At 36.8% G+C, this 12126-nt stretch overlaps 1 protein-coding gene across 1 annotated transcript in view; it reads left to right on the forward strand.

Moving 5' to 3' along the window:
• The window catches only part of LOC144963368 (uncharacterized), a 10370-nt gene extending 1951 nt beyond the window's left edge, over window positions 1–8419 (forward strand). Inside the window, exons 2-4 of the mRNA XM_078897332.1 lie at window positions 4435–5100; window positions 6198–6412; window positions 6940–8419. Of these exons, the coding sequence (XP_078753458.1) occupies window positions 4452–5100; window positions 6198–6412; window positions 6940–7224 (1149 nt within the window). The 5' untranslated portion in view covers window positions 4435–4451 and the 3' untranslated portion in view covers window positions 7225–8419. The remainder of the gene's footprint in view (window positions 1–4434; window positions 5101–6197; window positions 6413–6939) is intronic.
• The last annotated feature ends 3707 nt before the right edge of the window (window positions 8420–12126 follow it).

The following is a 12126-nucleotide window of genomic DNA, read 5'->3' on the forward strand; positions in this document are numbered from 1 at the left end:
AAGACCCATGAAAATAAGTCTGATGTCAACGGATCAGCGTAAAACTGCTCTTAGGAACAGCAAACAGTTGAAAGACCATAAACGGGAATGCTTACAGAAGGTGTATATTGGAGCTGACCAAACAATTATGCAAAGAGAGCAGGCCAAGGAGTTAAGAGAGGAGCTGAAGAGAAGACGAGAAGCAGGGGAAGATGTGGTCATATATAAGAAAAGGGTCATTTTCAGGGAAAAGTTTAGTGAACAAATAAGATAGAGAGACAGCAATGTTGGAGGAAATGACTGGGACTGGGATGAGGAATGACTATATTGGAAACGTGTCAGTCCAATTGCCCAAAATGTTTCTGAGCAAGGACTCGAAGACAACAAGAAAATTCAAAAAAGAGAAGTACCAGTAAATGATAAGGAGGGCAGCACGTGAATATGAAAAATACTCTGAAGTTCATGTACACGAACGCAGACAGTGTGATGAATAAGAGAGAGGAGCTAAAGGCTATGGCAGAAGAAGAAGATCCAGATGTGATAGCAATAACAGAAGCTAACCCAAAGAATGCAACAACACACCCAACCATAGCAGAGTTAGGTATTGAAGGATACACTATAATAGCTAGCAGAGATTTTGAAACTTCCGGCAGAGGAGATACTTATTGGTGAGGGAGAACCTCAAGGTTAACCCCATAGAGGAACTCACAGATCACGACTTTAGGGAGAGCGCTTGGTGCTCGATTGGAGTAACTGGACAAAGTCAGATACTAGTAGGAGTGATTTATCGGAGCCCAAATAGCACAGGAGAAAATAATGAGAGAATGTTGGAGATGATAAGGAGAGCATCACAAAAAAAGCATTCAGAGATAATTATTATGGGAGACTTCAACATGCCGGAACTGGAGTGGAAAGGGATGGACGAACCAAAAGAGGGAAGCCTGGAGGAAAGTTTCATAGAAACCATTGAAGATTGCTACCTACAACAGATAATAAAAGAACCCACAAGACAGAGAAAAAACCAGAAGCCCAACGTATTGGACTTGATATTGATGGAGGAAGAAAATGACATAATGACCTAAGACTGAGCCACCCACTGGGAAAAAGCGACCATGCGACCATATTCCTAAAACTGAGGGCGACATCAGAGACTGTAGATGAAAACTGACACTCAGATATAGGAAGGCTGATCTAGAGAGTATGAAAGAGGAACTGGGGCATATCAAATGGGAGGAAATACTAATCGAGGACACCGTAGGAAACAACTGGAGTAGATTTACCAGAGTACTTAACCAATGCTTCGAGAAAAACATCCCGAAAAGCAGAGGGAACCGGGTTGGGAGAAGAAATCAACCTTGGATGATGCAGGAAGTGAGAGAGGCATTACGGAAGAAGAAGGCAGTAAATAGAAGATACTCTAGAAGCAAAAAGGAAGAGGATTGGGACAAATACAAAAGAGTGAGAAACGCAACTACTAAAATAGTCCGACAAGCGCATCAAAAGTATGAGAACAAGATAGCAGAGGAAACGAAAGAAAATCCTAAAGTATTCTGGAGTTATGTAAACAGTAAAATGAAGACAAGACAGGGAATCTGTGACATAAAAAAAGAAGATGGCACTTGGGCATCTGAAGATGAAGACAAGGCAGAGGTGCTAAATCTCTTCTTTGCAAGTGTCTTTACAGTGGAGAACCAGAAAAACTTGCCAGATATTGCTAAAAGAAGTAATATAGATACTACACAATGGCCGATTACTGAAGAGAGAGTAATGAAGAGACTACAAAACCTAAAGGAGAGTAAATCACCTGGACCTGACAAACTTCATCCTTACATCCTAAAAAACTTAGCAGAGCAGCTAGTAGAACCCCTAACCAAGATATTTAACCAGTCGATGAAAGAAGGAAGACTACCAAGGGAATGGAAAGAAGCTAACGTCACAGCCATATTCAAGAAGGGAGACAGAAAAAATCCAGAAAACTACAGACCAGTGAGCCTGACATCTGTCGTCTGCAAGCTCATGGAACAGCTGATTAGAGAAGAAATGGTTGATCATATGACCAAGAACAAACTATTCAGCAAAGATCAACATGGTTTCATGGCGGGAAGGTCTACAGTAACAAACCTACTTGAAACAATGGATGACTGGACGAGAGACCTGGAATTAGGCAACAATTTAGATGTCATATACCTCGACTTCAGAAAGGCATTTGACAAAGTTCCACACTGGCGCCTAATCAGGAAATTGGAACAGTATCAAATTAATGATCAGACAGTCAAATGGGTCCGAGATTTCCTCAAAGATAGAAGACAAAAAGTGATAGTGAATGGAACAGCATCAACGGAGAGACTGGTAACAAGTGGAGTTCCACAAGGAAGTGTACTGGGACCAGTTCTCTTCCTGATTTATATCAATGACTTGCCAGACAATCTATCATCTAAATGTAAAATCTTTGCCGATGATACTAAGCTCTATGGAGTAGCTAATACAGAAGAAGAAAGAAACACCTTACAACAAGATTTGAAAAAGCTTGAAGAATGGTCTGAAATATGGCAGATGGAGTTCAATGTAGATAAATGTGCAGTTCTTCACCTAGGAAAAAACAACAGAGAAGCAAACTATATAATGAAAGAAAAACCCCTGCAGAAATCCAATGGGGAAAAAGACCTAGGAGTATTTATTGATAGGAAGCTAAACTTCAAGAAGCAAATTCAAGATGTTCAATCTAAGGCTAGTAAAACACTCGGAATAGTGAAAAGAAATTTCAAGAATCTGAAAACAAAACACATGACTACCATCTACAAGACTATGGTTAGATCAAAGCTGGAATATGCTAACTGCATATGGTATCCGAAGTTTGAGGGAGACAAAGACTGTTTGGAAAGAGTGCAAAGGAGAGCAACAAAACTTATCACACACCTGAAAGACAAAACCTACTGTGAGAGATTGAAAGAATTAAATCTCCCGACCTTAGATTACAGGAGAAGAAGGGGAGATATGATCCAAACATATAAAATAGTAAAGGGAATAGACAGGGTAGAGGCAGGATTCCTTAAACCAAACAAGAACATTCAGACACGAGGAAACAGCAAGAAACTGAAAAAAGAACGTTTTAAAACAAATGAAAGAAGGAACTTTTTTTCATCTAGAATTGTAAATAACTGGAATAAACTGCAAGAAACCACAGTATCAGCAAAAAATTTGAATAAATTCAAAGCAGAGTTGGAGATAAGCAACACCCTAGGAAACAAGTTCAATTATAAAAATTGGTCCAATCATTAATAGATGAGGAGGAGTGAAGGAGACTACACCAAGTCTAAAAGCTCTATACAGAGGTATCCAGGGTATCCAGGTTCTTAGAGATTGTGAAGCTTAAATGACAATTTGTCATTGATAACACCAATAATCATCGGCTGGAAATTAGTTCTATGCAGGCCTAGCATACTGTGCCGCGCTGAGGACTGGTCCCAAGAGCCGTTCCCACAGTTCCTTAGCTGAGAACCGGTTCCGAGGTGGAGAACCATTGGTGGTTCTCGCTTCTTGAAACCTTTTCTGCACATGAGTTTTGACTGCAAACTCGTCGTCATTTTTATGCTTTGATCTAGTTTTTGTCCATTCCATCACACCAACACAAAGTTAAAAAGTACAGACTGGCCTTTGGCAGTGACTCATTTTCTTTTCAAGTATTACTTCTCCCATTGCTCATCTTGCTATTATATTTGCAGACATATCTATATTCACCAAGAATGTAACTGAGGATTTGTTTCAGTTTGAGTTACATCATTATCGCGATCACTGTTCTCTTTCTGAAAATTTTGATATATATACGGTTTTAGGTTAGAGAAAAACGGTCCATTGTTGTTAGTAAATACAATGTCGTTGACAATTTTCCATATAGTTACGGAATTCAGCATTTTATAAACCCTCAGTATATTTTTCAATCACCTACTATACGGGGAAAAAAAGTAAGTATATATATCATGTTTTTTCACTGAAGTTTAGGACTTTGAAAGAGGTTGGTTTATATGTTTGCATAAAAGTTCAGTCAATTTTTGCCTCCTGAATTGGCAACCCTGCATTGATCTGAATCCTACTTCTGCAATATGATAATGATAATGGCCACTTCATAGAATTTGACTAACTTACTTTGCTATCAATAAGATTCAGATTCTGATGATACACCTGGTTGGTTACTAACTCATTATGCCCCATGGTTTATAGTCTTCTAATAGTAAATCTCAGATCATCAATGCCAAAGACATTTGGGACTTTTCGTGATTTTGATATTATCATGGGTAACAATAAAGTTTCTTTTAATTTTCTGTTAAAAGTAATTTCAAGTTAATCCTAGTTTTCTGTCTTAGAATTATATATGATGTAATGTAATGACATTTAAAAAAACATATTTCATAGAAAAATCTTATAATAAATTCCAATTATTTACCTATTTTGTCACAGAAACACATGTTGTCACAATGGTGTTCAAGAAATCTGAGTATCAGAATCAGTTCAAGTCATCTGTAATTGCCAAGAATCAGTCAATATACCAAGAAAATTTGACTTTCCGACATGAGAGACGTGACAGGGAGTTCATTCATACTCCAATAAATTGGTTCAACCATGGCAGTGATGAAGCTGTTTCTTCAGAAGATGAAACTAATGAAAACACAAACTGTAATATCGTCTCTAAAGCTGAGACAAAAGGAAATGTTGAACCTCAATATCAGTCACTGGCTGAGATTTTAGATGCATCCAAGGCAAAGACCATCGCATTCAAGAAACAAAAGAAGTCGGAGGATGTTCACTCAAAAGATTTACCAGACGTGCTCACCCTCGGAAGAATGTCTTTAGATGAAGCTGCAGATTCAAATCTTAAAACAAAAGATGTTTATGATCCTTACCATGATGGAGACAAGACTGGAGAGTTTGAAGATAAACAGAAATCACAGGTGAAACATTCTGAAAGTGATGAAAATACTGCAACGGTTAACAATAAAGAAACGTACAATGAAAAACAACTGAAGTCTAAATCAAACATGAGAAAGAAGGCCAGTTCAAAGAAGAAGTGTTCCGATCATGTTCGGCCCTCACGACACAGATCACAGTCTGCCCAAGGATGTAAAGGTAATCTTGTATGATTAGTTAAGGATCTGTATTCATAAATGTGGTCCAATATGGTCCTTAGAATCATAAGGCTCGTGGAGATGGAGTTTATCCAGGTTTATGTAGCATTAAATGGACAGAAATGTTTGATTGCTATTCTTTTATCCAAGCTACCCAATCACGTCTGGGTGGACAAAACGTCAGAAAAAACCTGAACTACACCCGGGACTGTACCAATCCTTCGCCTATGAGGCAGGTTCTGTAATAAAAAGTTATTAGGATCTCGTGGCTCCAAAGTGATGTGTCTTTCAGTGATGAGAATCTTCCGCCCCTGCACAGATTTCCGCATAAATGGTGGTTCATCTACCCCAATCACCATCACAATTCCGCCTACTTCAAATTTATATATGAATAAAAAAGACTCACCACAGTCACTACGTCAACATCCCTACCACCACTACTACTATTACAACCACCACCACATCGTCATCCCTACCACCGCCACTGCTACTATCTCCACCAAATCATTATCCAAACCACCATGACTACATCATCACCCCTACCACCACTGCCACTACTACTACAACCACCACCACACTACTACCTGCACCAAATCATCATCTCAACCACTACCACATCACCATCGCTTCCACCACTACTACTACAACTATCACCACCACATAATCATCCCTACCACCATTACTACTACAACTACCTACACATCATCATCCCTACCACCACCACTACTACAACCACCACATATATATTATATATATCATAGACTGAACAATAATTTTCATGGTTTTTGTTTGAATGCATCTGATTCAAAAGTTGAGATAATTTAACTGACCAAGTAGCTAAAGTCTACCATTCTTCTCATCTCATATTATAATGAATCATTCTGAAGTACATTTAGTATAGTGACTCTATGGTTGTTGTTGTTGTCATGTATTACGTAAGTGGAGGTCTTTTTCAATTTTCCATTGTTCAAGAGAATCTTTTCTTTATTGCGATAGAGGGGTGTTGTCTGAGGTTTTCAAGCTTGCCTGTGAATCCATGAAAATGGAAATATACTTATAAATGATATAATTTATTCTCCATCATCTTTTCCAAATCAGATGATCTTTGCCAATCAGCGGATCCAAAAGGATACCAAATCCCATCACTGCCCATCAGTACCAGACCGAGACGACCTGACCGACAGAGGCGTGTTCCAAGTGCAAAGTGCAGACCCATTTCACAAGAAAGGCCTCCTTTTGTTTCCTATGGTGCTGGTGATAGGGAGAACACTTTTACGACTCATCGAACTCACAATGTGAGGTCAACTGCAGATGTAAGTGGCTTATCATTAGAATTAGAAACTATTTATAATATTCCAGCAAATGCTCAATTCAAACCTTGATGTTGGGAGCTATTGGTAGCATTGTCTATCCACCTTCTGTTGTTAATAATATCCATGTATCTTTTTGTCCTAGAATATTAGCTGGAGTTCTTTTCTGTAATGGAGGCAATTGGATATGAGAGATGGCTCATGTTTCAAAACACTGATTTTCAGTTACCTTCATGACCCAAATCTGTCTCAAGGTTGAGGGACCTTGACCTTTCTTTGTAGGCCAGGAAGGTCAACTTTACCTGACTATTCTTTCCTTCTATACCTGATACAAAAGGAAACTTCTAAAATTAAAACTGAAACAGGAAAAAAAATGTTCATATATAAATAAATCTGAAACACTTTTTAAAATTTTGAAATAAAAAGCTTTTCTTAGTGATAAGAATGTGATCAGTGTATTTCATTTTTTTGTTTTATCTTACAAAAGATGGTCATTTTGTATATTTTCTTTTTTTTAATAATGTTTAAAGGTATATGGTGCAGCTCTCAAAGCCAAAATCAGAAGGGAAGAGGAAAAGAAAAGACAACTAGAGCGTCATAGACGATTGGCCCAAAGTGCAAACGATATTTTGGAAAAATTGGCCTCGGCAACACCAAGGGATATGGTTGACTGGCGTTCAGAGTACCAGAAGCAGTTCCATGGTTATGAGCCCAGAGAGTATGAGAGGTCGTGTTCTTCCAGAGCTGTGATTCCCCATTCTGCTCCTATTAGAGCTGTTCACAGAGGAGGAAGTCTTATTGTACATGTGGATTGAAATTTATGTCAAGGCATGAATGTGCATGACTGAGATTTAAAAGCACGGTAGCGGTGAAGTCTTTATCTTCATTTATTTAATTTTTATAGTACGGTTGGACCTTGTTTCTTTTTAATTTTATTATTTAAAAAAAAGTGTTTGTACTTGTAGGTAATATTTACAAATAAGTCTATCTAATTTTTAATAATTATTTTAAGCTGTTATTATTTTGATATTTTCTCTTTAAATTGCTGGCAAATAGTTTTCGACCGTCAGTTCAGAAAATTATATACCGTAACTCAATAATGGGAAATAGATTATTATTATTTTTATTTTTTTTTAATCATAATTTATTATCTCATTACTTTCAGACTATAGTTGCAGACCTAGCCCTTTTTTCAGACCTAGAGAGCTGTAATAGTTATACGATTCGGCTTTAATGAAGTCTGCGCCTTATTGCTGTTACTTCTGTCTTTTTGAAAAGGGAAAGAGAGGTTGTCAGGTTATGAGTTGGACACACCTGCCGCTCGGAGTTTTTTTGGGATGCCCAAATTCCGATTTTTTTCTCCAGTTTTAGATTTTATTTATGTAGAAAAGGAAGGGAAGAGGGATGCATGCAGTATTGGTAGAGAAGGCAAAGTATTGATAGGTTTAATAATGGCCAAGCTGATATGCTATGAGGAGTACTTTATATTTTCACATCTTTTGATATGACAAAATGACAAAATTAGTTGGAAATTTCAAGTCTTTTTCACATCAATGATAATAGACTATAGTATTTATGTTCTATAATATTAAGATCACATCGTGGGAATGGAAAGGCTGAAGAAAACAAAAAAAAAAAACCCCAAAAAACCCCAAACAAACACACACACACGTCATAAATAAAACTTCACAAATCCGTTGTACTGTACTGTAGTGTTATTTCCATTTTTAAAATTTCATGTATTTTTTAAATTAAAATTTGTACAATTGAACAAAATAGAATGAAATAGTCACCAACCATATTTCCTTTGTAAAATTTTTTTTTCAATCTTTATCATCATTTTTTCTGTTTGAGGTTAGTACCCTCCAGAAACTTTTTAAAAGCTTAATTTATTACTAGTCTATTTTCAGAACAATAATCTCATTTATCTGCTTTCATTTGTATTTCATTGTTTACTTTTCTATTTTTGTAAATAAATATTTATACAATAAAAGTGAACAATATCATTCATTGCTGTGATTTGTTTTAATTTGCAATTATTAATTATTATTTCCAGCTTTGTTAAACATTGTTTGGAGCCACTGAACATTTTCCCCCCTGTAAATTACTGTAACTAATTCTGTGTACATTAGAAACAAATCATCTCGCTTTTTGTGCAGCATTGTGGTCTTGTGATACGACACTTGTCTTCAGGCCTGTAGCTGTTATCTTTCTTTTTTTAGGGTTTTACAGCGCTTGTCATTTCAGCACCAGAAAAAAGGAAGAAAATGGGACAGTAAAAAATTCTAGATTTACAATTAAAAGCGCCCAAGAAAAGATAAGACAAAGTAGATGTAGACTCAACAGCATTCTAGTAGTCATCATTTTTCTGCACGGTGCTTGGGAGAGCTGAAAAGTGTGCAGTAATCCTATATGTAAAGGGAGACTATTCTTACTGAATTTAAGGATGTCAACAAATCATGGATTAAACACATCAAATGAAACGACAAAGGATTGTCAGAATTTAAAAAAATGAATTCTATACTATAAATCAAGCAATTTACTTTGTTTAGCTCGTCAAAATTAAATAGAGGAGCTCATTGACATGCCTTTGCTGTCCAATTTGATGACACTCTAATGTTAATTACTGATATCGCACATCTACGATAATTTATGATGTGTGAAAGTGTGTTTCCATTGTCATTGATTTACACTGGTTAAAAAACAAAAATCTGATGGGAAAAGTAGAAAATTTAGACAAAGAGCGTGCGGTTATGAAGACTTATATTACACAAGTGATGTAAACTCTTAAGGGATTATGACACCTCACCTGGCCTGGTGAATGACGAGAATTCACTGTATGGTAACACGTAATTAGTCTTCGTAACAACTTAATGGCACTATCGCATGTGACGTGTGAAAGTGCATTGCCATTGATTTACACTGGTTGTAAAAATATTGGATGGGAAAATTAGAAGATGGTCGAAGCAGAGTGTGCAGTTATCCATACCTTGCGTGCAGTTAGTTATGGAGAAATTCATATATAGAAGAAAATTCCATCACTCAGGAATAGCGTGCACTAATGTGATGTGTGCAGAAAAGCAATGACCATCTAAAAGTCTCATCCAAGCTTAAGCACAGGATCACACTAAGGGAGCGTTCACATATTACGTCATCAAAAATTTCCCCTTTTTAGACCCCCCCCCCCTCCCCCAAGTCATCACTTGTCATCATTGACCTGACCCCCCCCCCCCCCCAACAGATGATGACGTCATCTAATTTAATAAAAACTAAAAGATAACTTTAATTTCACAATATTTATTATTCGTTTTTCAAACCATAAACATTGATTATCAACGTTTGATAAAACACATTCAGACATTTTATTAATTTCAGAAACTGTTGATAATTTATGTTTTACGATACAATGGGGACATAAAATTTAAATTTGCAAAGATAAAATCTAACAAACATTATTTAAATTAGGCTACTTGGTGCAGGTGCTATTTAAAAAAATTCAGAAAGTGTAATTTAAAATAGTATAGGAGGCAAATTATTTTATAGCATATTAGTCTTTTAGTGGAATGAATTTCTGTTTCAATTTCCAAACATAAAATTAATTGATTCAAAAATGTTTCTGCCTTGGACCTCTGGCAATGCACTATAAATAGTATCATCAATTTCATCTTCATCGTCATAATTTTCTCCCATTTGCTGTTCTTCATGTATGCCGCATTTTCGTGAATGGTCTTTCATTGCTGTGATCGAGGAGTGATACAATGAACATTTAGGGCAAGTTCGCCTTTTGAGAAGTGATACCCCTTTCCCATTTTGTTTCTTGAGAGATGGGCAATACTCATCATAGCAATTTATCTTTAGCTGTTTTGAAAGGAACAAACTTTGAAATAGGCTTAATTTGCCTATGTTTTGATGACATCATCTTGGGTCTGACCCCCCCCCCCCCCCCCCATGTCAACACATGTCAACATTTGGTAGACCCCCCCTCCCCCCCTAGCTGATGACGTAATATGTGAACGCTCCCTAAGAGGAATACGCACTAATACTCAATCTTTACAAATCATTATAAATAAAAAATATAACAGTATGCAACAGAGAGATGATCTACAAGGAAAAAAATATCAACTCCTTAAACTATTACTATATATTTGACTGTAGCCCTCCCAGGAAAGGGATCGGCCAGGACAAAACTAAAATCTTATTCAAAGACAAAGATAGAAAGCAAGTTGGAAAACAGCTTTAGGGGGATAGAAGAATACACAGTAAGTGACCTCCCTGCCCCAAGTGTGCTAATTTTCCATATATTTAGGGAATTCAATATGTTATAAACCCTCAGTATATTTTCCAATCACCTACTAAACGGAAATAAGTAAGTACCTAATGTCTTTTTACTGGAGTTCAGCACTCAGAAATTTTATTATTTTAAAATTGAGCTTTTATATTGCGCAATATCCACTAAACATGCTCTTTACAAGGGTCCCTGGCCAACAGTATCATGTGGAACGAGACATGACGTCTGTTAGGCGATATCACAACGCTGGTAACGTCCAGGTTCTCATTTTACACCCCCGAGTACGGGGAGAGAATGCGAGTAAAGAGCCTTTTCCAAGGACTCAACTATGCATGAGCGAGGCTCAAACCCAGGACCTTCTGATCCGAAAGAGAGTATCATTGTCATACTACTAGACCAATTTTTGCCTCCTGAATTGGCAAACCTGCTGCGCAGTATGGGAGGTAAAAAAAACCACACCCAGGTGCAGCTTTGCGATCTTGTGATACAACACTCTTCTTCAAACCTGCAGGTTCCTATCTTGTTTGTTTTTAAGGGTTTTACAGTGCTTGCAACACATTTAGGCCATATCAGCATCAGTAAAAAGGAAGAAAATGGGATTGTAAAAAGTTCTAGAATTACAATTAAAGCACCCAAAAAAAGGTAAGAGTAAGATAATGGGGAATTGGTTCAAATAGGAAATGGATATAGATTCCAAGAGCGCACTATCAAAGTACTTAGTTTGAGATCAACTAAAAGTAAAAGTCTCATCCAGACACAAGCACAGGAATACACTCAATTGTTTGCAAATAATCATATAAAATATTTAAACAAAACATAATACAGTGCATAACAGAGATGATTTACGACGAAAAAATATCCTAAAACTAAATATACATTTGACTGTTTTCCTCTCAGCCAGGGCCCTGACAAAACCAAGCAATCTCATTCCAAGACAAAGACAGAAAGTTGGAAAACAGATATAGCGGGATAGAAGACGCAGTAAGTACCTCCCTGCCCACTATGGGAGGCCAGCAACCCCACCCAGAGCAAGAATTGACCAACCCAGTGGGACAAATGATTTCAAGGGATAAAATACTGAGAAAATCCCCAATTTGATTAAATTTAAATCCATCCTTCCCACTGCAAACATTTTTTTCACAAGAAAGCAAGACACACACATAAAATGCACCATTTTCCATTTTTAATGCAACATCATTGGTAAAAAAAAGTTAATAAATACATAATAATTATTCATAAGCATGAAACAACACACGACAAAGTCCTACACCCTGATTTCTTTTGATACACAGCACAGAAAAATTCAATCACAGTCAGATATATATTTAAATTTTCAAGGTAAATAAATAAAGTCAAGCACCAACCAAACAGAATAGAGATTTCTCGCAGAACAGCCAGATTGAAAATAAAAACGACACAGTAGGTACTA

This window comes from Berghia stephanieae, chromosome 1 (assembly GCF_034508935.2).
Source record: "Berghia stephanieae isolate SIO BIC M18660-M18661 chromosome 1, UCSD_Bste_1.3, whole genome shotgun sequence".
NCBI lineage: Eukaryota > Metazoa > Mollusca > Gastropoda > Nudibranchia > Aeolidiidae > Berghia > Berghia stephanieae.